At 51.9% G+C, this 26,035-nt stretch overlaps 14 protein-coding genes across 14 annotated transcripts; 8 read left to right on the top strand and 6 right to left on the bottom strand.

Moving 5' to 3' along the window:
* Positions 1-396: 396 nt before the first annotated feature.
* On the top strand, positions 397-2,875 carry N7498_004916 (Elongator subunit ELP2; the record flags this gene model as incomplete). Its single annotated transcript, XM_058451978.1, has 2 exons — positions 397-525; positions 584-2,875. The coding sequence occupies 2 exons, from the start codon at positions 397-399 to the stop codon at positions 2,873-2,875; spliced, it is 2,421 nt and encodes an 806-aa protein (XP_058308516.1).
* A 418-nt stretch (positions 2,876-3,293) lies between these two features.
* Positions 3,294-4,286, top strand: N7498_004915 (sugar phosphate isomerase/epimerase family protein; the record flags this gene model as incomplete). The annotated part of the gene is made up of 1 exon (XM_058451977.1): positions 3,294-4,286. One exon carries the CDS (start codon positions 3,294-3,296, stop codon positions 4,284-4,286), a length of 993 nt encoding a protein of 330 aa, XP_058308515.1.
* Positions 4,287-4,813: 527 nt separating this feature from the next.
* N7498_004914 (putative ABC transporter) lies at positions 4,814-5,717 on the bottom strand (the record flags this gene model as incomplete). The annotated part of the gene is made up of 2 exons (XM_058451976.1): positions 4,814-5,529; positions 5,582-5,717. The coding sequence occupies 2 exons, from the start codon at positions 5,715-5,717 to the stop codon at positions 4,814-4,816; spliced, it is 852 nt and encodes a 283-aa protein (XP_058308514.1).
* A 240-nt stretch (positions 5,718-5,957) lies between these two features.
* N7498_004913 (tRNA dimethylallyltransferase) lies at positions 5,958-7,387 on the top strand (the record flags this gene model as incomplete). Its single annotated transcript, XM_058451975.1, has 2 exons — positions 5,958-6,008; positions 6,062-7,387. The coding sequence occupies 2 exons, from the start codon at positions 5,958-5,960 to the stop codon at positions 7,385-7,387; spliced, it is 1,377 nt and encodes a 458-aa protein (XP_058308513.1).
* Positions 7,388-7,491: 104 nt separating this feature from the next.
* Positions 7,492-9,025, bottom strand: N7498_004912 (DXO/RAI1 family decapping nuclease; the record flags this gene model as incomplete). The annotated part of the gene is made up of 9 exons (XM_058451974.1): positions 7,492-7,640; positions 7,688-7,987; positions 8,041-8,211; positions 8,265-8,368; positions 8,420-8,427; positions 8,481-8,508; positions 8,568-8,599; positions 8,657-8,899; positions 8,951-9,025. The coding sequence occupies 9 exons, from the start codon at positions 9,023-9,025 to the stop codon at positions 7,492-7,494; spliced, it is 1,110 nt and encodes a 369-aa protein (XP_058308512.1).
* A 418-nt stretch (positions 9,026-9,443) lies between these two features.
* On the top strand, positions 9,444-10,687 carry N7498_004911 (protein GET4; the record flags this gene model as incomplete). The annotated part of the gene is made up of 4 exons (XM_058451973.1): positions 9,444-9,487; positions 9,552-9,808; positions 9,892-10,044; positions 10,101-10,687. The coding sequence occupies 4 exons, from the start codon at positions 9,444-9,446 to the stop codon at positions 10,685-10,687; spliced, it is 1,041 nt and encodes a 346-aa protein (XP_058308511.1).
* Positions 10,688-10,800: 113 nt separating this feature from the next.
* N7498_004910 (uncharacterized protein) lies at positions 10,801-11,433 on the bottom strand (the record flags this gene model as incomplete). The annotated part of the gene is made up of 3 exons (XM_058451972.1): positions 10,801-10,898; positions 10,957-11,025; positions 11,082-11,433. The coding sequence occupies 3 exons, from the start codon at positions 11,431-11,433 to the stop codon at positions 10,801-10,803; spliced, it is 519 nt and encodes a 172-aa protein (XP_058308510.1).
* Positions 11,434-11,950: 517 nt separating this feature from the next.
* N7498_004909 (replication factor C subunit 4) lies at positions 11,951-13,228 on the top strand (the record flags this gene model as incomplete). The annotated part of the gene is made up of 5 exons (XM_058451971.1): positions 11,951-12,036; positions 12,095-12,315; positions 12,374-12,473; positions 12,527-12,949; positions 13,003-13,228. 5 exons carry the CDS (start codon positions 11,951-11,953, stop codon positions 13,226-13,228), a joined length of 1,056 nt encoding a protein of 351 aa, XP_058308509.1.
* A 158-nt stretch (positions 13,229-13,386) lies between these two features.
* On the bottom strand, positions 13,387-15,239 carry N7498_004908 (amidase; the record flags this gene model as incomplete). Its single annotated transcript, XM_058451970.1, has 5 exons — positions 13,387-14,292; positions 14,353-14,547; positions 14,597-14,869; positions 14,916-14,937; positions 14,986-15,239. 5 exons carry the CDS (start codon positions 15,237-15,239, stop codon positions 13,387-13,389), a joined length of 1,650 nt encoding a protein of 549 aa, XP_058308508.1.
* Positions 15,240-15,641: 402 nt separating this feature from the next.
* On the top strand, positions 15,642-17,992 carry N7498_004907 (CeGAL family transcription factor; the record flags this gene model as incomplete). Its single annotated transcript, XM_058451969.1, has 5 exons — positions 15,642-15,770; positions 15,823-15,914; positions 15,978-16,988; positions 17,040-17,634; positions 17,689-17,992. The coding sequence occupies 5 exons, from the start codon at positions 15,642-15,644 to the stop codon at positions 17,938-17,940; spliced, it is 2,079 nt and encodes a 692-aa protein (XP_058308507.1). The 3' UTR covers positions 17,941-17,992.
* A 40-nt stretch (positions 17,993-18,032) lies between these two features.
* On the bottom strand, positions 18,033-19,937 carry N7498_004906 (glycoside hydrolase family 32 protein; the record flags this gene model as incomplete). Its single annotated transcript, XM_058451968.1, has 1 exon — positions 18,033-19,937. The coding sequence occupies one exon, from the start codon at positions 19,935-19,937 to the stop codon at positions 18,033-18,035; it is 1,905 nt and encodes a 634-aa protein (XP_058308506.1).
* A 691-nt stretch (positions 19,938-20,628) lies between these two features.
* N7498_004905 (uncharacterized protein) lies at positions 20,629-22,279 on the top strand (the record flags this gene model as incomplete). The annotated part of the gene is made up of 3 exons (XM_058451967.1): positions 20,629-20,799; positions 20,850-21,146; positions 21,200-22,279. 3 exons carry the CDS (start codon positions 20,629-20,631, stop codon positions 22,277-22,279), a joined length of 1,548 nt encoding a protein of 515 aa, XP_058308505.1.
* Positions 22,280-22,648: 369 nt separating this feature from the next.
* Positions 22,649-24,548, bottom strand: N7498_004904 (putative amino acid transporter; the record flags this gene model as incomplete). The annotated part of the gene is made up of 2 exons (XM_058451966.1): positions 22,649-23,464; positions 23,517-24,548. The coding sequence occupies 2 exons, from the start codon at positions 24,546-24,548 to the stop codon at positions 22,649-22,651; spliced, it is 1,848 nt and encodes a 615-aa protein (XP_058308504.1).
* A 283-nt stretch (positions 24,549-24,831) lies between these two features.
* Positions 24,832-25,965, top strand: N7498_004903 (cytochrome b5 reductase family protein; the record flags this gene model as incomplete). The annotated part of the gene is made up of 1 exon (XM_058451965.1): positions 24,832-25,965. The coding sequence occupies one exon, from the start codon at positions 24,832-24,834 to the stop codon at positions 25,963-25,965; it is 1,134 nt and encodes a 377-aa protein (XP_058308503.1).
* Positions 25,966-26,035: the final 70 nt, after the last annotated feature.

Genomic DNA, 26,035 nt, shown 5'->3' with positions numbered 1-26,035 from the left:
CCTGGTTTCCGCCCACGCTGACAACTCGGAGAAATCTAGAGAGATGTTTGAAAAGATCCATAAAAAACGTTCCAAGAGGTATCTAGAGACATATCTAAAGTGAATTAGGGGGAGATGCAATGTTTGCCATGCTAAAATTGCACTAATACTTGTCTGTTTTAGTTAAAATTAGTGAAATATAGCAAATCAAAGTTGCAAGTATCAACTTAAAAATTAGGCAGTGCGAAAACTTACTGCCTGCAAAATCCGAGTTCTGAGCTAAGGCGACTATCGGCGGCTGTAGTGTGCGCGCTTATCGATAAGCCCTTCCACAATTGTCTTTTGCGACAGCTCTTTCTTTTCGCCATTGCCGACAACGGCACACTCAACCCCGGGATTTTGGAGTGCTTGCGAAATATGACGTCTGTTTCGACTGACTATATCAGTGTAGGAGGAAACAGGCACCCGGGTGCGGCGGATTGGGATGTCCAGTCAGGTGTACTGGCCTACGGTGCAGACAATAATGTCGCCTTGTGGGAGCCTCTGGTTGGTTTTCACTAGAACCTGATCACCGACGAGATTTTGCAGCTGACATTATTCGAAGGAACCCTCTCATCGTGGGGTGTATGCTCTGCTTGTAGGCCACTCCGACAAAGTCAGCATAGTCAGATTTTACACATGCCCCTCCTCAGGAACGAGATTCCTTCTTACCGGCTCCGTCGATCGAACAATTCGTGTATGGCAACAAGATCCCGACGACTCGCGCAATTACAAACATGCCTTCACGCTCGAGGGCCATACAGGGTCGGTGAATGCACTAGCTGTGGCCGACGGGTCAGACATTGTTGCGACTGGAGCTGCCGACGGAACAGTGCGTACCTGGAGAATCAATGCGCAGGGCGGATTGAAGTGCGAGATACTTGAAACAATCACATTGAAGCCTCGTTTTTTCCCGTTATCTCTAGCTCTGCGCGTGCTCGAGGGCGAGCAGGGAAAGCCGTTGGTCTTGGCTGTTGCGGGGACTACGACTACAGTGCAGATTTATGTTGCAGAGACCTCTGTCGACCAGCCAACTTTCCAACGTCGCGCAGTGCTTTCTGGTCACGAGGCTTGGGTTCGGTCTCTCTCGTTCACGCAAGACACACAGAGCAGCACAAACGACATCTTGCTTGCTTCGGCCAGTCAGGACAAGTACATTCGTCTATGGCGACTGCACCGAGGCGAAGTAAAGAATGCCTCGCCAATTGATGATGAGGATCCTCTTCTGGGTGGTATGGAACCAACATTATCGAATAAAGCCCATGAATTTGAAGCGGCTGGCTCTAAATTCTCTATCACTTTTGAAGCCTTGCTGTTTGGAAACGAAGACTGGATTTACACCGCCATGTGGAACCCCGACCCAGCACGGTCACAGCTTCTATCAGCCTCTGCTGACAACACGATCACGATCTGGGAACAAGACCCGGTATCCGGTGTCTGGATGTCAATGGAGAGAATGGGAGAGATCAGTGTGCAGAAGGGATCGACTACGGCCACTGGTAGTGCTGGTGGCTTCTGGATTGGACTCTGGGCACCGGATGGCAAGAAAGTGGTCAGCCTGAGCCGGACAGGCAGCTGGAGAATGTGGCAGCACGACGCCGATGCAGACATCTGGGTACAGAGGTTTGGCGTCACAGGGCATGTGCGTCCAGTCAATGGAGTACAATGGGAGCCTAGCGGCGGTTATCTGCTTTCTACTAGCGCCGACCAGACTACACGTCTTCACGCTCAATGGCAGCGGGACAATAAGCGCTCGTGGCACGAATTTTCACGCCCCCAGATTCATGGATATGACCTGAACTGCATCGATACACTGGGCCCATTGCAATTTGTTTCTGGCGCAGAGGAAAAATTGTTGCGAGTATTCAATGAGCCTAAGCAGATCGTGGAATTGCTCGAGAAGCTGACAGGTTTCAAACAAACGGTCAGAGGCGAGCTTCCAGATACCGCTGAGATCCCTGTTTTGGGTCTTTCGAACAAAGCTCATGGAGATGAGGCTCCCGTGGAAGAAGAAGAAGGAGAACAGGCGGAATCCAGCGCACCCTCTGTGCCTGCAAATTCTTTATTGGCTGATACCCCGCCGCTTGAAGACCAGCTAGCGCGATACACATTGTGGCCGGAGCACGAGAAGCTCTACGGTCACGGTTATGAGATCTCTGCTGTTGCAGTCAGCCATGACCACAAGCTCATTGCCACTGCCTGCAAAGCAACATCTATCGACCACGCCGTCATTCGCTTGTACGATACAACGGACTGGCACGAGATCAGGCCCTCCCTCACCGCACACTCGTTGACCATCACGGACCTGTCATTCTCCGATGATGACCGATATCTTCTCAGCGTCGGCCGAGACCGTCAATGGGCAGTGTTCGCACGAATTGATCAGGATCCGACTACGTTCACCTACTACGCCTCAAATCCCAAGGGTCACTCTCGAATGATTTTGGGTGCGGCTTGGGCGCCAGCACCAGCCACTATAGAGCCTGTTTTTGCCACTGCAGGACGTGATAAATCGGTCAAGATCTGGCAAAAAGCCGAAGATAATTCCTTTGTCTGCAAAACAACCGTGGCCCTGACATCCGCGGTTTCTGCCATTGCATTCTCGCCTTCGCCATACAAGAACTCCTTCATCCTCGCAGCGGGCGAGGATAACGGAGCCATCTCCATCCACCGAATCGCCAGTGATAGTCTTGAAGCCAAACATGTTGTGAGTATCGACCGGCTCATAGCCCCATCGAGAGCAATTACCCAGTTGTCATGGCGGCCGGTGCTCGCCGAGGAGGACCGACTCGAACTGGCTGTGGGAAGTGAAGACACTTCCACGCGTATTTACACCATCTCAAATATCTCTTCCTAGGCATCTATTTCGTTGCCTAGGTAAAGGTCTTTCTGGACATGTTTTCCTTCCATTTTCAGGTATCATTTTAAAAGTAATTCACCTTGGCGTGCCTTTTTTGCCCGGTGGCCGCTGTCCACGCCAGGAAGGTGAACACTTTTGAAGTAGGTAGGCCTACAGACCACCTACACTATCTCCTTGGCCTCCCTGTAGCAATCTTCCTCCCATATCCCTTTTTCTGAAGATTTTCAAAACAACGGTAAGTGCATAGTCAAAGATGTACATCGCCGGCTGTCTCATTAATCGCTTTTGGTACATTCGTTGTAAGCCCAAGGTCTGAGGGTTGGTAGAAAGCCGAGGGATCATGAACATATAGATGGAAGGCCACCCTTGCTGCTGCTTTTTCTTCTTTTCCTTCTTCTGCGTCATACCTCCCATCATGTTCAAGAATCACCTGGCGATCACCACTTCGTCCCTGGGGCTTCACCCCTCACACACTCTCCCCGAGAAGATCCAAGCAGCTGCATCGAATGGCTTCTTCGCGGTTGAGATCATTTACCAAGAGATAGTGGTCTATGGAGCCTCTCAAGCTCCTCCTTTGACCACGATTGCGGCTGCTCACTCTATTGGCGAATTGTGTTTATCTGCCAAATTGGAAGTCCTGGCTCTGAACCCATTCAAGAACTTCGAAGGCCACCACTCGCCGCTCACTGACCGACTTGATTCTGCTCGACACTGGACCGAGATTGCCGCATGCCTGGGAGCAAAATATCTTCAAGTGCCATCTCAATTCGACACTGCCAACAGCTCAGAAGATTGGAGTCAGATGGTGAAGGAGATGCGCCAACTCAGTGAACTGGCAGCTTCTCATTCTATCAGCATCGCCTACGAGGCAGTGGCATGGGGAAGTTACATCGATACCTGGGAAGAGTCGCTCCGACTGGTGCAAGATGTGGACCGGCCAAACTTTGGTCTCTGCTTGGATTCCTTTCACATCGCCGCGCGAGTATGGGGGGATTGCACTACCGAACGAGGGATACGTGAAGACGGGGATAGTGCATTGCAAGCCTCCCTTGATCGATTCGTACAGACCTGCCCAATGGAAAGGATCTTTTACGTGCAGCTTTCCGACGGAGAAAGATTTGTGCCCCCGTTGAGACCGGAGCATCGTTTCTATCAGGCGGATCTCCCCTCAGCTTTGACTTGGTCTCGAAACATGCGCCTATTTCCTCTCGAGACGGAGCTTGGGGGATATTTTCCCATGCAGGAAATTGGAAATGCTTGGCTAAATAGGAAGAGCTGGAAAGGCGTGGTTTCAATGGAGATTTTTGACTGGAGGATGAGAGAGGAAGCATCAAGACGACCAGATGAGAACGCGAAGCGAGGAATGGAATCATGGAAAAAGCTTGTTGCTGCTCTGGAGCAGACGTAATCGTGAAAGGGCATCAATCTCAATATTTCACTCGGTGCTTCATTCCTGGAGAATCAAACACGGACGCTTCCATTAATTTTGCTGAGAGACTTCGAAGTACTTGGAGCGCATTGCCCGTGGCATTGATTTGAGCAAAAAGACAATCTTCCAAGGCAACCGGGTTCTACCCTGATATGTGATCCTGCTAGTGTCGAATGAGGGGATTCTCTGAAGCGGAAAGTAGCATCTTTTTTTTTTTTTTCAAATATCTTGACTTTAAAAGAAACAAAAACGAATGCCTTCACAAATGATACCTCAAATTGTTGAAACATATATATAATCCGTAAGCCTTCTATGAGTCATGGTTGAAAAACTCCAATGTTGAATAGATCCATCCTGTAGATCTGAATGCCGCCAAAACACCCCTCCATGCCAGTTGGTTGAACCCGATGATTGTTGAATGGCACTGTGTTAAAAATATCTTCGCTTTAGTGCATCAAAAGATGAAACAAGATCATACCCATTAATACAAATCAGAAACCCATCGATTAGCTGCTCTTCTCCAGCCCGTAACCACCGATGCCTTCGAGAGACTGGTACGTTCTGCCTTGACTAGAACGGGCGTCATGTCTGCGGGGTCCACGGGCTTCCAGGTCTTCCTTGAGCCATTTGAGAACAAGCTCTCCAAGTCGACTGTTCTCTGACGTCCACTGTGGCACTTGATCGTAGTAGCTCTCCACGGAGCCCCACGTCTTGACCTTACCTAGATGCATATGGGCAAGATGGGTGGGCCACTGAGCGAGGTTGTCCAGGATGTGAGTCGCATAGACGATGGTGCAGGACCGAGTCTCCGTTTCCCGCTTCAGAAAGTCGAGGAAATTGCTGCGGGAGAGCAGGTCCAAATCCACGGTAATCTCGTCCAGAAGGAGTACCTGCCAGGGTCGCAGCAAGCCCATAGCGAGCTGCACACGACGGCGCTCGCCATCAGAAACGGCATGCATTCGCCAGCTGAGGTCGATATCCAAGATCTCCACCAGCTCGTCCCGCCGCTCCGGGAAGGCGTTTCCACCCACGGAGGCAAGCAGCGTGGGCACGTCGATGTCGGTGCGGACGATACTGTTCAGCACCCATTCTACGCCCAGATAGGTGACACCTTCCAGCGAATCCTTGAAAGGGTCCTTGCCGCCCACCGAGATGGTGTTAGTGGGGGCTAGACGCTTGCCCGAGAGCAGACGGAGCAATGTGGTCTTGCCGGCTCCATTAGCTGGATGATTGTTAGCAGTCGGTTCAATGTGATGGGGTTTCTTGGGAATTACCGCCAATCAGCAGGGTCCGGCTGCCCGATGGGAGATCCAGCTGCACATTCTCCAGCCCCGCGGAGCCATCTTGGAATTTATAGGAGAGGTTTTGCACCGCAATGGACGGATTCGGGGGAGTGGTAGACTGCGCCATATTGAGACCTCTTACGAGCAACGGGTTGCAAAAAGGAGACACAAAGCTTTGAGGGAAGAAGTGAGTCACGAAAGGAACAGTGAACTAAACTCACGCGGCTAGCGTGGGCTTCGGCGCGGATGATGTAATGCACGATAGCGATAAACGATAAAAAAAAGACCTCCTTCTTCCCTTCTCCTACAAAACGCCGAGTGCGTTATGCTCTCTGCTCTTCGAACGATTCGCTCTGCTCGAGCAATCATGAATCCTCTCATAGCCGTCGTCGGCGCAACGGGAACGGGCAAGTCCAAGGTGATTGGGTACCCCGCGCATGCTTGAATGCGAAGGCTAATGACTACAGACAGCTCGCTGTGGACTTGGCCTCCCGATTCAACGGTGAAATCATCAATGGCGATGCGATGCAGATGTACCGCGGCCTGCCCATCATCACGAACCAGATCCCCGTCGAAGAGCGAAACGGCATCCCCCACCACTTGCTGAGCTGTGTCGACCTAGAAGCGGAGGCCTGGCGCATTGGCCGATTCAAGAAGGAAGCTCTCCGGCTCATCGACGATATTCGATCTCGTGGGAAACTGCCCATTCTGGTCGGAGGCACACATTACTATACGCAGGCCGTCTTGTTCAAGGACCAACTGGTTGGGGAAGGCTCAGATGACGAAGACGGACCGGAGCCCTTTCAAGAGCTACCGTCGACCTCGGACAAATGGCCAATCCTCGAGTCGTCTCCTGAAGTCTTAATGGAGAAACTTCGCGAGGTAGATCCGGTCATGGCTGAGCGATGGCACCCGAAGGATGCACGGAAGATTCGGCGCTCATTAGAAATCTACTTCCAAACAGGGAGACGAGCATCGGAAATATACGCGGAACAGAAGCTTCTGAAGAACGAGGCAGTAATGAAAGATGAAGGGCTACTGCGGTTCGAGAATACACTGATCTTTTGGGTTCACGCGGAAAAGGAGATTCTCAATGCGCGTCTGGACGCGCGTGTCGACGGCATGATCGAGCAAGGCTTGATGGCCGAGGCTGAGACTATGTCAGATTATCTCCAGACAAAACAATCGCAGGGCATAGAAGTCGACCAAACGCGTGGTGTTTGGGTGTCTATCGGCTTCAAGGAGCTGGCGCCGTACTTTGCGGCTGTCCAGGAAGCAAAACTGAACGAGGAGGAGCTCGAGAATCTCAAAAAGCGCTGTATCGATTCCATCAGAACAGCTACACGCCAATATGGATCTTCTCAAGTGAAATGGATTCGGAACAAGTTATGGCGAGCTCTCTCAGATGCCGATATGACGCGCCGCCTCTACCTTTTGGATAGCAGCAGTGTCAAGGGCTGGGATGAGTGCATTGCGAAACCATCCGAGGATATCGTACAGTCAATGTTTGAAGATAGACCGACGCCTGATCCCAAATCACTCTCGAAGCTAGCGAATACCGTTCTCGGCGCTAAAGAGGAGCAAGGGCGTTCACAGCCGAATTCCGATATGCAGTGCTTTACCTGCGACATGTGCAACAAGACGATGGCCGGCGAAGAACAGTGGAACATCCATCTGAAAGGTTACGGCCATAAACGAGCAGCCAAATCTGCAGCAAGGAAGGCTGAACGAGACGCTTATTTCCGAAAACGGGAATTAGAAGCTCAAAAGGCTTCGGATTCCGGGACTGATCCCTGACCTACCACAACATAATAAATAAATAGGAAACATTGAGCATGTAAATTAAAATGCTGTTGATAAAACATGGGATATTCATGGTGGTAATACAAACGCAATAGATCTCAGGCCATTGACGACCGCCAGGATGTAAAGGCAGAAGAAAGTATATCACCATGGCCTGAATCTTCAACCTTGAACACCTCGATGACCGGTGACTTCTCTTGTTTCCGTATCCTCCATATCCCATCTTCCTGGATGGTTTGCTTCAGCCCTGCAGAGTGTTAGCATAAATCAGCGTGGAGAGAAAGGTTTCCTTACAATCAAAGAAAGCAGCAGTAAAATTGATGCAGATGTTTCCGTCCCATGAGCCTCTTCCGACCTTCTTGACCTTCCCAGGGATACTGGCAGTGTCCAGTTCTTCCAAGCGATGGACAATACCCTCCTGATCACGGAAGCCAACGATGATGGTTGGTACACCGAGCAAGAAGGATTGCGCCCAGAACTTGAGCAACTTCCTTTCATACTTCAGCATATCGCGATCGTTGCGGATCTCAGCCGATGTCTTCAACTCGACCCAGTGGATTGTGTCTTCCTTTCGGTCTGGTTTGCAGTCCCACACTGTTAAGTCGAATCAGCACGGCGCTTGCATTTCTTTGGACTAATGAACCCACCAGCATCAACCTCACCCCCAAGGACCATGCGTGTATGTCCAATGCCAGTCTTGACCACGGAACAGTATTGTGCACTATTGTTGACAACTTCATTTTGGCGGTTTTCAATTTCCGCACGCGTTGTTGAGTCCCATGGTTGCCGTAGGACGGACAACACCTCAAATTTATAACCTAACTTTGAGGGTAAGCAACCGTTGATCAATGAGGTCAGGAATTGAGCGCACCCCAATACATCATCTGCTCCTGCGATGCCATGCCAGGCGGCATTCTTTGGTTACGCTGGACCTCTTTCTGTCGATTCTTGTATTCGTTGTTCTCCTCAATGAATCTGCAATGTATAAGCATCATGCATGATCAGATTCCGTATGAATATCATTACATTGTACCCTGTCAAGTCAGTCAGATTGGTCTGGATTTGAGGATCATAGAACGAGACCTACCTGGAAGCATGTCGCGTTCATTTCGAAGCTGGGTCACCAAATAGCGTAAGTAATAAGCCATGAAAAGGAGTCATTGGGATTGTGTACCCGTTCATCATATCAAATGGAGCAGTTAGAATCTGTTTATACGGGTCAGAACAACGTCCAGCCTCGATATTGTGACACGTGATGCCCACCTTGGTCATCATCCCTCGCCAGGTGATGATATCAGCCTCGCATTTCTTTTCTGTCTCTTTCTCAAGTGCAGTAATAGTGTCTAGGAGCGCATCAAGATGCTCGTCGGCAGAATCATTCAGTTTCTGAAACGTATTGAAGCCGATGTTCAAGTCCGCTGGCAGATCCGGCGGGTAATAGTACGAGATTGATGAATCCCCCAGCGAGAATTGGCGATTTTGATCATAGGAGAAGCATGCAATTTCCTAGTGATTCATCAACGACTCTGTTCCACCGCCATGCATAGGATCACTTACTCGGGGTCGTCGGATGGTTGTACCCGAACCGCCGAAGCGGTCGACGGGTTGAATATCGAAACGTGCTCGGCTCATAGCTGGAGATGACTGTCTGATAGCTATTCCGTTGCAATGACGAACGCGCAAAGCGTGGCTGTCAGCCCTTGATACAAAGATACGGCCAGTTGGCCCAGTCGCAAACGGAACTCCGCTTTTAATACGTCGCAAGGGGGTCCGGGGGTGGATGAAAGCTGCACGTAAGCTCCCGTAGTGTAAAAGGACTAGAATATCAGAACATCAGAAATAGAATAGCGCAACGCCAGAAAAGACGGAGTCGAGAACTGGAGGGAAAAATGTAAGGGCAGTTGAGCTTCCGCGTCCCCACACCCAACCTTTCAACCTGCACTCCCCGCGAATCGCCCTCCCGCTCCATCGCCGCATCCTTCGAGCTTGGGCCCTTTGAATCGACTTCCTACCCATTGCTATTAATCTGGTTGGAAGCTACAGCTCGACAATGACTTCTCGGATTGAAAAGACAATCGCCCGGCAGCGCGAAAAGTGAGGCCCCGCACTCTGCTTCGTTCCTGACGAAATACCATGCTGACGGCGACTATCTTCCCAGGATCGCGGATGGCGCTTACTATGAAGCTCATCAGCAGCTCCGCACCATTGCTGTGCGCTATATCAAGCAATCCAACTACGATGCGGCGGCCGAACTCCTAGCTGGCGGTGCCACGGCTCTGCTGAAGGCCGGTTCCCAGCAGGGTGCCTCGGCCAGTGGCGGAGACTTGGCAATTATGCTGGTAACGGAGGTCTACAACAAGGCAGAGTGGGAAATCGCCGGTGGCAATGATGATACAGAGGGCCGCGCTAGGAAGAGTGAGTTTTGGGTTCCTGGTTGCCTGTTTATAGCGGGGGGATATTTGCTGGAATGGATTTCAACTAACATGGCCGGCTTGCAGAGCGTTTGATCGAGCTTTTGCGCGAGTTCCCGTCGGACGAGCCCACGAGGAAGAGATATATTCAGGAAATGATTGGATGGAGTGCGCGTTACGGACCGCTGGAGCGAGGAGATCCGGAGCTGCACCACGCTGTTGGTTCAGTTTACGCGGAAGGTTCGTGATTAGATATTGGTCCTGTTCATGTGCACTATCTGACTATTGATACGCAGAGAATGAGCCGTACGATGCCGAGAAGCACCTCATCCTGGGAACGTCTGAGTCGGCGGAGACTCTGGCGAAACTCGAGTATGAGTGGTACACTCACGACGAGCCCCACACTGCAGCCATCTATGCATCGCGCGCAGTTCTCCCATACCTCCTGACCGGCAACCTTCGCAGCGCCAACAAGGCCCTGCTCATTTTCACCTCTCGGTTGTCGGCCGCAAACCCGTCTCTCGGTGTGCAAGATGTGAGCAGCGCCAGCTCCGACATCCGGGTCTTCCCCGTCCTGCCGTTGCTCAACTTCCTCAACATGTTGCTCTTGACTATCCAGCGGGGTAGTGCCGATTTGTTCCGACAGCTCACCGCGCAATATGCGCCACAGATCAGGGATGTGGGCATTTGGGACGACGCTCTGGCCCAGATTGGTGAACAGTACTTCGCCATCAAGATTCCCAAGCAAGGGAACCCTCTCTTGGACATGATGGGTAACATGTTCTTCGGTGGTGGCGGACAAGACAACGCCGGGGGGAGAAGGGGGCCACAGTCCCGGGCAAAGACGGTCGAGGCACCTCCATCAAACATGGAGCTCGATTAGGACCTATAGGTCCATTTTTTCCTGACCAAAGACGAGTTGCTTGGTAGTGGACATACCCAAATGAGAAGACCATGTAATGAAATGAATACATGAAAGCGCATCATAGAATCCGTTCAAAATCGCAGGTCCTTTTCTGGCTCAAACATCCAATTGTCATCTCCCAAAGAAGCTACTTTTTTGCGTAAGCTCTGGTGAACGATGTCCAAGATCTCTGTTGCAAATCAGCACGAGTCGATACCCTAGAGTAATATGTGAGAACTGCAGCTTACCATCGGGTTCGCCACTGGTCGCTCTGTTTCGATGACGGATCATCATCTCTACCAGAGCAGCATCGAATTCTAGGTCATTGTGAGCTGTAGTTCGCCGTATACGCCAGATTTAGAAATCGACATACTCTCTTTCTCACGCCCGCTAAGCTCCGAAGAGTCAAATGCCGTCTCCCCCGATTCCTCTGCATCGAGATCTCCCAGTTCCTCCCCGTCTTCGCCAACTAAAGCATGCGGCAATGACGGGACGTCGAGTTTGTAACCACCATTCTTGTCCCGCACGACGATCTCCTTATTTTCCGACAATTTGATGCTGCGCGACGAGGATGAGTCCGAGCTTGTCGGCTTCATCCGGTGCGAAGGGCGGTTGGAGAGCGCGTTGTTCCCTTGAGGCACGTTGCCATTGGGCGGGCCGGCGGAGGCAGGACGGCGGCTGAGGTTCTGGTGGAAGAGATTGCGGCGAACGGAGGCTGGGCCCATTGTGAGGAAAGATGGGGTTCTTGTGTTCTAATGCGAACGCCGGAGATGCGGTGTCTCCCAGGATTTTCTCTCTTGTCGCGTAGGCGGGTCTCGTCGCCGCGGGGAGTGGTGGGAGCTGAGCTGGGGAGTATTGTGTTCAGGGAATGGACGGACTCGTCGGCTATGGCAGTTCAGGATCGAACAGTGATAAGGAACGGCTGCCAATGACTTGGCTGTAAGAATAGCTGTGGATTAAGGAGTTGAGGTAAAGGAAAGGAATGCCAGCCGCAGAAGTGACTATGTTTTCAACCAGCGACGAAGAAATTGAGATTCCATAAATGAACGAGTATAAAATTTAGTCAATTCAATATTTCCTTTGCTCTAGCTATATTATTCTTCAACCACTCTTACTACATGTTACTACGTGCACAAAGAAGCTGAGTGCACAGGCCAAGCGATAAGCCGTTTATCGCGGGACGCGTTCACCTTTCGCGTCTCTTCATCACCGCACCTTTCCCCACGACACCACACATTCATCATGGCCCAGGGCGAGTCTTCCGCGAGCGCTGAGCGCAATGGCGCCAAAGCCTCCACCACAGGCCCCGCAGACTACGAGCTGCCTTGGTAGGGTCTTTTCCACGATGCAAGCGCTCTGTCCACTGACTTTTTGTGACCACTATAGGGTTGAGAAATACCGCCCCGTTTTCCTCGATGACATCGTTGGCAACACCGAGACGATCGAGCGCTTAAAGATTATTGCCAAGGATGGAAACATGCCTCACGTTATCATTTCCGGCATGCCGGGTATTGGAAAGACCACTTCGGTTCTCTGTCTGGCACGGCAGTTGCTGGGTGATGCGTATAAGGAGGCAGTTCTGGAGCTGAATGCAAGTGACGAGAGAGGTCGGTCTACCAGTGCCATTTCTATAGCGTGGAACAGAATACTGATGTCGCAATTCAGGTATCGATGTCGTTCGCAACCGGATCAAGGGTTTCGCTCAGAAGAAGGTCACTTTGCCCCAAGGCCGACACAAGCTTGTTATCCTCGATGAAGCCGACAGGTGGGTTACTTCTGAACTCTCTAGATTGCTCATATTTGCTGACATTGATGCAGCATGACTCCGGGTGCCCAGCAGGCGCTGCGTCGTACGATGGAAATCTACTCGACCACTACTCGATTCGCCTTTGCCTGCAATCAATCGAACAAGATCATTGAGCCTCTTCAATCACGTTGCGCCATTCTTCGATATGCACGATTGACCGACGCCCAGGTCGTGAAGCGACTGATGCAGGTCTGCGAAGCCGAGAAGGTCGAGCACTCGGAAGATGGGATTGCCGCCTTGGTCTTCAGTGCCGAGGGTGACATGCGCCAGGCCCTCAACAACCTGCAGAGTACCTGGTCTGGATTCGGCTTCGTCAGTGGAGACAATGTGTTCCGTGTCGTCGACAGCCCCCATCCTGTCAAGATCCAGGCGATGATCAAGGCTTGCTGGGAAGGCAAGGTGGATGCTGCGCTGGAGACACTTAACGAGTTATGGTCAGTCGACAATCCTTGGGCTGATACTGTGGATCTCTCTAACTCGTCTACAGGACCCTGGGATATTCTTCTCACGACATCATCAGCACTATGTTTCGAGTCACCAAAACCATCCCGACACTTTCGGAGCACTCCAAGTTGGAGTTCATCCGCGAGATTGGCTTCACCCACATGCGTATCCTGGATGGTGTGCAGTCACTGCTCCAGCTTAGCGGCTGCGTGGCGAAGCTCTGCAAGATCAACATGAAGCCTGAGCTTTTCGAGCCTGTCAAAGCTTAATTCCGCGACATGATTTCCCACAGCATATTTCCACGGCGTTGGTTTCTGGTTCGAGTGGACCGAGTCGAAGAGATTTGGAAGCTAGGTCCACCAATTATGAGATACGTTAAATCAACAATACAACAAAATTACTAGCCATTTATTAGACATTCACCGATCTAAATATCTCTGACACGGCTCTTCCAAATCTTCTCAATGATGGTAGCAGCCCCGAGCACTTTCTCCTCTTCAAGCTTCTTCCCGATAATCTGCAGGTTCACAGGATACCCATCCATCTTTTCTGCATCATAAAGGTTCCAATTCCACTCATCTAGCGGATTTCTCGGTGTATAAGGCTGGCCAGTCAACGTATCCCGACCAGCCCGTACCTGATCCACCGGAAAGGTCAGGGCCGTATAGTCCAGGAAGTTCCAGATCTTTGTATATCCCACCCAGCGGAACATACGATGAGGAATACTCGTGTGCGGCAAAGTCGGGCTTAGCAAGACATCAACGGGCTTTCCAGAAGAAGACCGGACGGCATTCCACTTATCGAGATATTTCTTTTGCGCGGCAAGCTTGCGTTTGTTGAACTGCCAGTATTCCCATACCGAAATAGGTTTGCCCCGATTAACCAAAGCCTCGACATGAGGAATATATGGCTCGCCCGCAACAGTGACGTCGCGACGGATGTCTTCGCCGCCGTCGACAGTGTAGAAGAGGTCCATGATCTCCATACACGCAGCGTGGTCCGATGTGTCCCAGGTCACGATGTCGTGTCCTTGCGCTTTCAATGCCGCCGAGAGCTCCTGCAAGGCTCGAGCAATGGGCGGGTGGACTTTAACCACGCCGTCATCTATAATGAGCCCGATAACCATCGGGCGGCTCTGAATGTCTTGAAAAGCAGGCTCATTCCAGGGAAGAGGAACACAGCGAGGATCCAAGTCCCAAGGTCGGGAATCTGCGATGAGTTGAGTGATATAGCGAAGAGACGCCAGATCACGAGTCATCGGTCCAATTGAAGAAGGAACATGTTCCTGTCCTTCGGTGGATACGGGAACGCCCTGGTAAGGGTATCGAGAGCTCTGCATATTGAATTAGTATGCAAGTTGGAGAGAATTAGGAGAGAACCTGCTGATACTTACACTCGGCTTGAGGCCATACAAACCCATTATACTCTGAGGAATGCGCACACTCCCGCCAATATCAGTGCCAAAGCCAAGCAGGGAGCCATGCAGTGCTAGCAAACTCCCCTCACCTCCAGTGGAACCGCCGGGCGAAAAATCAGGATTTCTCGGGTTTGTCGTGAGTCCCCAGAGAGGATTCTCGGTTTCTGCCCACTGTTCACTAGTTTAGCGACTGTGCATGAGCGTTGGGATGGAGACAAACCATGATACTCTGAGGCAAGTTTGTTTTCGCGATAACGATGGCACCCATGCTCTTCAGCAGTTGGACGAGGACCGCGTCTTCATCTGCGGGAGCAAAGGACCTGCCCACGTAACCCAGCGTAGTGTCGACGCCCGTGAGATTGAATTGGTCCTTGAGGGTGATGGGGACTCCATGCAGAGGACCTTTGGGCTCTCTCGCTGCGTCGAAATGGACATCTAGCTTCCTGGCCTGTTCTAGGGCATCCTCGAAGACCACTTCACTCAAACAGTTGGTCTATCTTCGTTACTTTCTGCCATGGCGAATACAGGGAGTCACTAACCAGCTGATGTGCCACCACTGCCCTACACAAGGTTTAGCGATGCTTCACTCAATGGTCTCTTCACTCTTACCGTTTGATATACGCCTTGGTGACCTGCTCGGCCGTGAACTCCCCTTTCCGAAGAGACCGAGACAGTTCCTCGATGCCGTCAATGTCGGTGATTATCTGCATCTCAGGGTCCTTCAACCGACTGCGCTCGTCCACCCGATGCACTCGGGGCTGTCGTTGTTCTTCATCGTCAACCAAGTACGGGGCGAGCAGCTGGTCTCTGGCTGCGCGTTTCTGGGCGACGATACGCTCCCACGACTGCTGCGTGCTACCCATGACGACTCTGTCTTAGTCCACTTCGACGCGGGGATACTATAGATTTAAATACGGCCGAATCCCAAGCGGCTCGGCCTCGGAAGACGACCCGTTATCAAGAGCTCAGCCCAAAAGTGGGGTACGGTACAAGAGAGCTACATCTGGAGTAATTCATTTCCGCGCATACTGGGAGCCGTGAGCCCAAAGATCATGTCACACGGCCATCTGAAGATATATGAAGTTGTATTCGCTCTGGCAGCCCGGCGCTCGAGAGTTTAAGTCAAAGCTTCTCTCTCGAACCCTCCCGTGCGCGGTGCTGGGCGGGGTTTCTCTCAGCCGGCGGAAGTGGATCGGGGGATCCTCAACCTCAAGCCACCCTCACCCCCATCTTCCTATGAGCTAGCTGGATGGAGAGGCATCCTAATGGATCTCACGAGCTCAGGGTCGTCGACCGGTGCAAGCCCGACTGGTGCAATTCGCACACGAAATAAGACTGCGCCTGGGGCGATCGCGAAGAGAGCATGCGACCAGTGCAAGTTCCGCAAGATCAAAGTAACTTCTCCCCCCAGTCGCGCAGGATCGCGGGCGCTAATTCTCCCTACAGTGCAGCTTGTCGCAACCATGCAAGGCCTGTCAGTCGATGGGGTTTGACTGCACATTCCTTCAGCCGCAGAAAAAGCGCGGGCCAACCGGGCAGTAAGTAATGGAGGAATGGTCGCGACACCGGCCTTTGAGAGAGATGCGCTAACCGTGTTCCAGTCGCGTGTCGCAAATCCGACAGCAACAAACTCCTATCATCCCCAGAAGCTCATCAGAATCTTCGCTATCGAAACAAGATGCTTTTCAATATCACGTTCCAACAACGGAGGCGGGCCAGTCCGTTCCTATGGCGGGAACATCCTGGGCACCTCCTCACGGGGAAGTCACGATGCCCATGAATGGACCAGCCGGGGCCGGTCCTTCGCCTACATTAGTAGATGCTTGGGGAAACGAGACACCGTCCTTGGACTCTACCAGCATCGGCGCGGTGGGCTGGACCGACCGCCCCGATGTGGAATATTGGCTTCCCGACCATCTGGGCGCCCAGGTCCCCGTATTCGAATTCCCTGGAAGCAACATCTATCTCAAATCTTCTTTGCCGTCTATTATTCAACCAGTGCCTGATGTGTTAGCCATGCATATGCCCCAGCAGGAAGAGCACGGAATACCCTTCTCGCCAGCGGTGGGGTCGATGCAGTCCGGAAGCCATGACGGAGGCGATGAATTCTGGCCAACTTCAATCAATGAAGCGAACATGGTACCCTGGATCGACGTCTATTTTGACCGACTACACCCGACTCTCCCGTTGCTGAGTCGGTCGTCCTTGTTCACACGGATGTTGTGTCAAGAGCATCGCAAAAATCCCCAATTCGGATCAATGATACTCTCACTATGTGCATTTTCTTTAACGCAGCCAATCGAAATCAACGAACGTGCGACAACCTCATCGCGTGCTACACAAGCACGGTTGATGATGGACGAGGCCACCAGAATGCGGAGCTGCTCCGACTTCGGTGAACATCCCACTATAGAAGCCGTCTTAACAAGCTTCTTCCTATTTGGTTGTCTATTTGGAAGTAACCAGCACAATGCTGCATGGCTTCGCTTGCGGGAAGCCCTGGACCTTGCGTCTACATTGGGGCTAAATGATCCCAATTTATATCAGGATTTATCTAGCGATGAGAAAGGCCAGCGTCTGCGCACATATCTCGTCTTATCAATCACAGAAAGGTACAGTGACAAAATCCCCGGTGGTAGATAATTTGCGCTAATGACAAGCAGAGCCTATGCACTTCAGCGGTTACACCCGGTGACATTCTCGGGGAAGCCAGGTTTCAGCATGCGTTCCGTGCACGACTTTCTCCACAATGCAACGCATAGTCTTGTCTCCGGCATCATCGTCCACAACGAGAATGATGCCGAAGGCATGATGGGATTGGCGCGATTGATGGAATTATTCGACGCCATCGACGAAGACTTCATCTGTTGCTGGAATCGACGCTGCGACCTCACCAACGGCTTTTGCCAAACATTCACTGAAGCCAAGGCATTATCGATGCATGCTAGCCTTGACCGGATCAGCCAAGCTGAACGGTACAAGGGATACGACTGGTTTGAGCGAGCGAAAGAGGACCGGAATGACAACAATGCCCTGCTCTCGATTGGCTTGCGAGAAACGCAGGCCGCAGACGTCTTCGTCACCCAGAAATGGCTTCAGAACCGCGTATGGCTCTCATGCCTGAATCACGGTCTCCTCAGAACCCATTCCGAGCGGCCCGAGCTAACTTTCGGCTACGCGGTGTCCATTGCAGAATCAACACTTCAGCTTTGTCGGTCATTACGACTAAGCTCCTTGGAGGCTCATGGGATAGGACATGTAAGTCGAGCTCGCCTGCTTCGGCCCGTGTTACATAGCTAACCAAATGCGCAGACTGAAAAGATGTACGATATCGCTGTTACGGCAACCGATATTCTCTGTAACATCAGTCCGCCCTTCGGGACAGGAATGACACCTCTGGGCAACTTTTCTGAAACAACATCTGCAACCTCCACTCCACAGAGCCTCGCTGAAGACTTCGTGCTGTTGCTGAGCAGCTTCCGAGGAGGCAATCATCCATTCTTGGAGAAGTACAAAACCCACCTCCGCTCACTACGAATTCCGGGGAGTTGGTCCCAGCAATGACTTTGGCCCCATCGTGTGTGAATAAATGATGCCAGTATGAAACGAAATGTACAAATATATCTGAAATGAATATAACTCTAGCTCGGCATCTTTTAGTTCGCATCAAGCCCATCCCAGACATCAGCCTTCAGAAGGGTCGTTGGCGGTTGATCAGATTGTCCTTCGGCTGGCTCTGCAAAGAAGCGTAATCCAGAGCAGCGATTGGATGGATGGTAAATCCGAGTTGTAATAACCGTCCTCTCATTTACGAAGACTTCTAGCACGCTCTTGTCGAAAAATGCGTGTACTCTTAAGTTCTCTTCAGTCTCTTCGCCTTGCTCATTCACGCATGTGAATAGCGTATGCGGTGCAGTCTCGTGTCCATGGTTGATGTCGGGGTTCTCGACAGAGGGTCGGTGGATGGTTATTGTTTCAGAGCGTGGGTGCCATGCAAGTGTAGTGCGATGTTCGAAGTCTAGGGACAGGTTAATTGTGGTATTTGGAGGAAAGTTGTTGAACAAGAACATACCAGCAGTATGAGCAATTTCAATGCCCACACGTTCACACGCTTGGCTAACCGAGAACTCGCTTGTCAGTTCCCAGCGAGCTGTTGTCAGGGGCAAGCAAGACTCGGAGGACAAAAAGGAAGATGGATGCAGGGATAATTGTGTCAAATTGCTCTTTGTGGCCCCATGTCGAAGACGACCAAGTCGTGGGTCTGGTGTGATACGCAGAGTGTGAATGGTAAAATCGTTTCCGTCATGTTCTGGGATCTTCTCGATGGATGTGATCGAGTGCAGTGGCGAGCTGCGTGCCTTCTTAACATTGCGCAGAGTCATCATATTCACCACCCGCGGCAGAGAGATCATACCGCTCCATCCCTGGCGATGGCGAGGGCCATCAGGCAGATCTTCCTCAGTGATCCAACCGTATATAATATTCCGAGAAGTTTGAGGATCCCAGAAGCCATTGGCAGCATACAAGCATCCGTGGTCGAAAACACCGGCGAAGGCGTATTCTGTCAAGACGTTTTCGGTAGTTTTCTGTTCTCCGGACGCTTTTACAGACATCCACAGCTGACCCCTAGGGTCCCGTCTATGACGAGCTTCACCGGCGACGCGATCTGAGCCTTCCGGGCGCAGACATCCCTCGACTCCCATCACGACGAAATCCCTGGAATCGCCAGAGTCATTCGTCAAGGTCATCAAATTGGTCACTTCCCAATTGACACCGAAGTCGCCCGACCAGCGCGACGGACGGAAGTTGAGACCAACGTTGGTCAAGAGGCCGGTGTACTGCCATTGCCGAAGGTCTTGGGGGTTGACAGAATAGACAAAGATGGTCGGTGTTTGGTCGGAAATCCCACCAGAGATAAAACCATATAGATTTGAATGCTGGTTTTGCGATGCCTCGCCTCGATCCCAAGTCGTAATGTATGGGTCTCTCCATCCAGTCACCTGGAGATGTTGAGGCGGTCCAGGAAGAATAGGGTTGCAGTCCTCTCGTTGCCATGTCATGCCACCATCTTTGGAGGTGGCTAAACTGAGCGACTCGCTTCCTCTGGTATACGGCAAAGTATAATGAATAGGAAGATGGCTCACTGATGTATAGGCGACAGTGAGAGCCCCCGGATTCCCGTGGATATCAGTCGGGCACATACAACCGGTGAATACACCGCAGCGGTCATACTCCGCCGACGGCGTCATAGCCGGGATGGGTGATGTACTCCAAGAGACCAGATCGGAAGAGGTGGCATGACACCAGGACATGTTGCCCCAGTCGTTGCCATATGGATTCCACTGGAAGAAGAGATGGTATAGTCCGGTGAAAGAATCGTAACCAGCACCACAAGGATCATTCTGCCACCCGCTAGGCGCATTTAGATGAAAAGACGGCTTCGAAAGGGCTATTCTGGATGTTTGCTTGCCATCAAGTTTGTTGGCTTCATAACTTTGCAGGGAGTGTTTGTCGCGGGGAGGATGTCCAGGGACATCGACTCCGCTGATAAGAACAGACATATTCGTGGCGCGATGTTTTAGACGAAAAATGCGAGGATAGTGAAGCAGCAATCATCGATAGACTCTTAAATAGTCCGATATAATCCGATATCATCCAAAAAAGATTAGGAAAGTGGAATGCGACCGATTAATTTCCTTTAGTGCTTTGAGCTTGACTGCTCGGAGAAAACGACTGCCCCATGTGACGCATTCTGATCGAAAGGGCAAGTTGCAGATTCATATATCCAACAGTGATATCGCAGCAGAGAGCTGCAGGAGTCTGAAATTCTCCCGGGACTTAATCGGAGGCGTGCTCGGGAGCATGCAACATCTCGGCGGAGAATATTCGGCGAAACGTCGACCCTGAAGAGACGGAGGAGCTGCAGCTGCAAATCTAGGTCTGATGCATAAATGCTCCGGGGGGCGCTTTCACGACGTTCTAGAGCTATTCGGGTTGTGCTGCTCTGGGAAACTTCGGAGAAACCATGCGTCTTAGTCAAGCGATAGCCCGAACCGTGGCAAGGTGGAAAATCTGGGGAAACCGACCTGCAGCTTCTCCAGCTTCTTTTCTCCATGGGGAAACTGATTCTCTCGATGGCATGAAGGGTACAGAGGGCACAGGCATGGAATGAACCCGGTACATAACGCCACGGGGTCTCGATACTCGAGACCATTCTCTCTGCTATCAAGCTGGGCTTCTTCGTTCAGAGCCATGACTACTGACAAAGAGTGCGGCTCGGCCGAGGTCGAACATGTCGTCTATTCGGAGAAAGGCGCTGTCAATGCGCTGCTCGTTCTGGTCTGCGTCGTATTCGGCGCGTCGTCATTCATGTTTGGCTATGACGATAAACTCATCTCTCCTGTTGCGGCACTGACGCCATTTGTAAGTTCCTCCGCATGGTCACCGAGCATGGAGATGTTGACTTGCACCAGGTCGAGAAGTTTCAAGGGCCGAATCCAGCGACGGGCAAATATATCCTCACGGCTCGCAACCAGAACCTGGTCATTTCTCTCCCTTTGGTGGGCGCCGCGCTCGGTGGTTTGCTAGCTTCTCCGTTGAACTTCCACTTCGGCCGCAAGTGGCCTCTGGTGGCCGCGTATATGCTGTCCGTTGGCGGTGGGCTTCTTCAAGTGTTTGCACCTAATCTGGGGGCCTTCGTGGGTGGAAGATCCATCAACGCCGTCGCTTTTGGGATTGCCACTGCCACGACCCCTCTCTATCTCTCCGAGGTAAGACTATTTCATTCGGGTTCACAGAGCTGCGAGACTGATCATCATGCAAGGTTGTTCCTGCTTCTATGAGAGGCAGAAGTGTCAGTTCAATTAATATCTTGAACCTCACGGCCGGAGTAGTTGGCACCGTCATAGTGTGGGGTACCGAAAAGATCGGTGGCCACTTATCCTTCCAGATCCCCTTGGCCGTGCAATCTGCCGTTCCTATTATCCTGTGTGCCATGACAATACCACTTCCCGAAAGCCCCGAATGGCTAGTATCAAAAGGAAATATGGAACAAGCCCGGCTCAACCTTCGCAAACTCCGCGGTTTCAGCGACGAGCAAGTCGAGGATGAACTCCGGCTCATGGCCTTGTGTGAAAAGAACAACCGTGAGATCCGATCCGAGACGAAGTTCTGGCATATATTCAAGCGAGAGCATCTCAGACGTACACTGGTTGCCGGCTCCTTCTTTTCTCTCAATCAAATTTCCGGCGTCATTTTGTCGACCACCTACACAACTATCTTCCTTACGGAATTGGGAGTTGCAGATGCCTTTACTCTTACGATTATTTCATCCTGCTGCACGTTGGCTGGTACCATTGCAGCCCCATTCGTCATTGACCGTGCTGGTCGACGCCCAACGGCCTTCGTTGGTATGAGCATTCTGTTCATCATAGATGCTGTGGCTGGCGGTCTAGCGTTTGACAAAGGCAACAAACGCGCTGTCCTCGCCATCGCAGCACTGTCATTCGTGTTCAACTTCTTCTGGGCCTCCTCGTTCTTTTCATTGTCAAACTTGATGCCCTCCGAGATGGCTACTCCGAAGCTCCGTCACCATACCATGTCCTATACTATCGCTTGTCAAGAGATCACTGCTGTTATCACAACCCTCGTCGTGCCGCAGTTGACATCGGCGGATGCAGCGAACCTTGGCGCAAAGACCTATCTGGTCTTTGCTGGATGCATGGCTGGTATCATCGTCTTCGTGTATTTCTTGATGCCGGAAACTCGCGGCCGTACATTCGCGGAGATTGATGAAATGTATGCCGCCAAGGTGCCTGCGTGGAAGTGGAGGTCTTACCGGACTTCGATAGAGGCGAGGACCGGGGAATCAGAGAACACCCGAGGTAAAGATATGGACCTGTGAATGAACCTTCACGGTCCAGTACATAGTCTCAGTATGAAGATCTTTACTTTTTCTTCATGTCTAGCTGAATGTCTGTTAGCTAGTAGTTTAATCAACAGGACGAATATGCAAGATTAATAATTATTGAGATTCACTATGAGACACCTGCACGGATCATTCGAGATCAAAGATAATAAAACAGCCCAGGAGCGGGAAGAAGAGGATCCAAATGCAGTTGCCCGAGGCCACCGTCATCACATCGTGTGCCATTCGCGGGCAAAATACCAGGAAGGCGAAAGACATAAAAAAGCGCATCACCTCTCACCATACACCCGGGTTATATGCATGGGTATCAAGTCATTAAAAACAGTGCCAGCAGCGCGAAGTCTACTAACGAGCGTGCCACTTCCAAAACTTCCATCCTGTAACGGCGTTCTTCCCGTCCCGTTGGTAGATACGCCAGTAGTATACCGGCACACCGGTAATGATAAAGGCGACCACGATCAGGGTCTGGAGAGGCTCGGCGATGATGGCACGACTCAGGAGAAACAGACTTACGCAGCAGAAGATGATCGGGGTGGTGATCCATGTGCGGTAGGGGCGTTCTAGATGCGGCTCGCGGATGCGCAGGACAATCAGACCGAGAACGGTAAGGAAGTAAAAGGTGTAACCGGCCACGCCGTAGAACGTGACCAGAGTGCCGAACTCGCCTACGACGATATAGACAGTGGTCAACGCGGCATTCAAGGCCATGGCATTTATAGGGGTGTATCCAAGTCCGGATTCATCGCCAAAGAAACGAGAAAGGGATTTGCGGGCCCATGAGCGTCGGCGGAGACGGCTGCCTGCTGGGGGAGTCGGGGACGAAGAGCTGGAGAAACCGATGCGGCCGAATAAAGATGGGAGGTAGCCTTCCTTGCCGGCTGCATAGATAAGTCGGCCACTGGTAAAGGTGGTAGCATTCAAGGCTCCGAAACAGCTAGCACCGACCACGAGCGCTAGAATGACGGCACCCGCTGGGCCAAACACCATTCTACCGAACTGAACGGCGATAGTATTGCTGGCTTCGATGGTAGAATGGGGCAGAACGAGGAAATACGAGACGTTGGCCATGAGATAGGACAGAATGACCAGTGGCATCGCAGTGTGAATCACGCGTGGCAGGTCGCGACTTGGGTTCTTGAATTCGCCCGTCACATAGTTAGTCTAGAAACAGATTAGTATAGTCTCATCCCAACATCATCAACCAATTCCTTACATTGTCCCATCCATCAAAGGCCCACAGCCCCGCGTACAGCGCCACTGCAAAGTCGGAGATTTCGGTATTGGTGCCCTCGAACCAGCCGGTGGTCTTCCATTCTGTGTTGGCTTTTCCTTTGGACGAAACGCCTGTCACAGCCACCACGATACCCGTGACGGTGACACCAACCAGCGCGACGAATTTGAAGAACATGAAGAGATCACCGATGCGGGTGGCAATCTTGGTAGAGATGCAGTTGAATAGGGTCACGGTGAAAAGTCCTCCGAATGCAACACCCTTGTTGATCCACGGGCTGACATTTTCCACGTCGGCACCGACGAACGCTCGCACGATGTATTCTCCAAAGATGATCGAAATGATAGCTGCAGAGCCGGGCTTCAATACCAGCACTGCGCTCCATGTGAACAGAAAGCCCATTAATTCGCCGAAGATCTTGGATAGATAGACCTGAGCTCCTCCATTCAAAGGAATTGCTCCTCCCAATTCTGCATAGCTAGCTGCTCCAGTCCATGCCAGTACACCCGCCACAGCCCAAACAATGAGCGAGGCACCAGGGGACCCCGCGTTGGCGTTGACCTGACTGGGGGAGGAGAAAATGCCCGACCCAATAATCAATCCCACAATGAGCGACAGGCCATTCAAATACGTCAGGGTCTTATTCCGCTCCAGCGAACCATCTCCTTGTCGGTCGAGTGCAGACGGGGTTCCTAGGGGCGCATACCCGGCGGCTTGTGTTTGCGACAATGGAAAGAGGTTGCGGCCAAAATCGAATGCGGAGGATATTGAGTAGGTGCTATATCCTCGTGGACGGCCGCTTTGGAGGTAGACATCTCCATCCTCGCCAGCTAGAGGATCTTCGTCTTCGAGGGAGAGCTTGCGCGAGGACGAGATGCCGTCGGGTGAGGAGGAGCGCGAGGAGCCACCGACGGAGGCTGGCGACGAGGACGCGAGAGAGGCGAGCTCTAATGAGTCTCGCGGAGCAGCGAGGTTGCCATTTCTGGGCTCGTGGGAGAATGGCATACTCGACATTCGGGCAATCGAGGTCGAGATCGGGGTCGGGGGTAAGGTCGAGGTCCGATCAAGAGAGATTCAGAGCTGGATTGAACTATGAACTGGTCAAGAGACGCCGACAGGACTCTCCATTTCCCATCCCAGATCTGAAAGAAATGAAAAGGGTGGAGAAAGTCAAGGTTGTTTGCCAAGGGGTGCCATTTTATTTTGTCGATCGGGTGCCCAATCGGCTTTCCGTCGCCTCCAAATTCCCCGCCGCTTTCCTTCTCTTTGACCCTTTGACGATGCAAACCTACGCCCCATGAACCCCTCTATCTCCTTGTGCTGCAGGGTCCGGCCTGCTATAAGGGCTGCCACCCCATCTCGCCGCTATGCATCAACTTCCGCATCCCCTAAGTTCGCGAAGAACCGCTGGCTAGGATTTGCCCTCGTGAGCGCCGCGGCCGCAGGCGCCGGCGCATACATTCGATCGCAGGGCCCTCATTCAGGAACTTTGAACCCAGACACATTCACCAAGTACAGCCTTGTATCCAGAGAGCCCGTGTCCGCGACGAGCAGCCTGTTCACTCTTCGCCCACGATACCCCAGCGATAGCAACTACGATGTGTACGAAGACGCCTGGCGAACCGGAGTATGGAGTGTGATGTTCAAGCAGCCCCAGCTGCAGATTGGCCGTGATTATACACCTTTGCCGACGACGGCAGCTACATCATTAAGTGTGGACGAGGAGAACGAGGGCTACCTGCGATTCTTCATACGAAAAGATCCGTTTGGAGAGGTCTCGCGATACCTGCACCGCTTGAATATAGGTGCGGATATTGAAATGAGAGGGCCGCAAATTGAGTGTGCAATCCCCCAGGAGACAAATGATGTACTGTTCATTGCTGGCGGAACGGGGATTGCGCCGGCCTTGCAGGCAGGATACTCTCTCCTGAGTCGCACAACTAGTGAACACCGACCGAGGATACATATTTTATGGGCCAGTCGATTGAGAGAAGACTGTATTGGTGGCGTGAGTGACACGCCCAAAGCTCCACTGCATCGATCCTGGTTCTCGGGGTGGTTTAGCTCTTCCGACTCTGCTTCCTCCAGCACGCAGGCGGTTCCGGCAGTTTCTCCGAAGCAGGCCACTTCTCTCATTGTAAAGGAGCTAGAAGCGCTCAAATCGCAATACCCAGGGCAAATTACGGTGGATTACTACTTGGATGAGCAGAACAGGTTCATTGGAAAGCAGGATATCTCCAAGTTCATCGAGTCCACGCGCCCTTCTGACGGTTCGCGCAAGAGCAAACTGATAATGGTATCGGGCCCGGCAGGTTTCATCAGCTACATGGCCGGCCCGAAGTTATGGGCGCAAGGGCGGGAGCTCCAAGGTCCCCTGATGGGAGTCATCAAGGAACTCGATCTTAAGGACTGGGGCGTGTGGAAACTCTGATTATTTTCTGGTCGTTGTATCATAAATTTCTTTTCTCAGCATATAGCATATCTTGGGGAGTTATGTTGAA

This window comes from Penicillium cinerascens, assembly GCF_028974065.1.
Source record: "Penicillium cinerascens strain IBT 15544 chromosome Unknown contig_5_segment0_segment0, whole genome shotgun sequence".
In the NCBI taxonomy this organism is placed as follows: Eukaryota; Fungi; Ascomycota; class Eurotiomycetes; order Eurotiales; family Aspergillaceae; genus Penicillium; species Penicillium cinerascens.
Note: the sequence above shows the minus strand (reverse complement) of the source record. Positions and strands in the feature narration are given on the sequence as shown.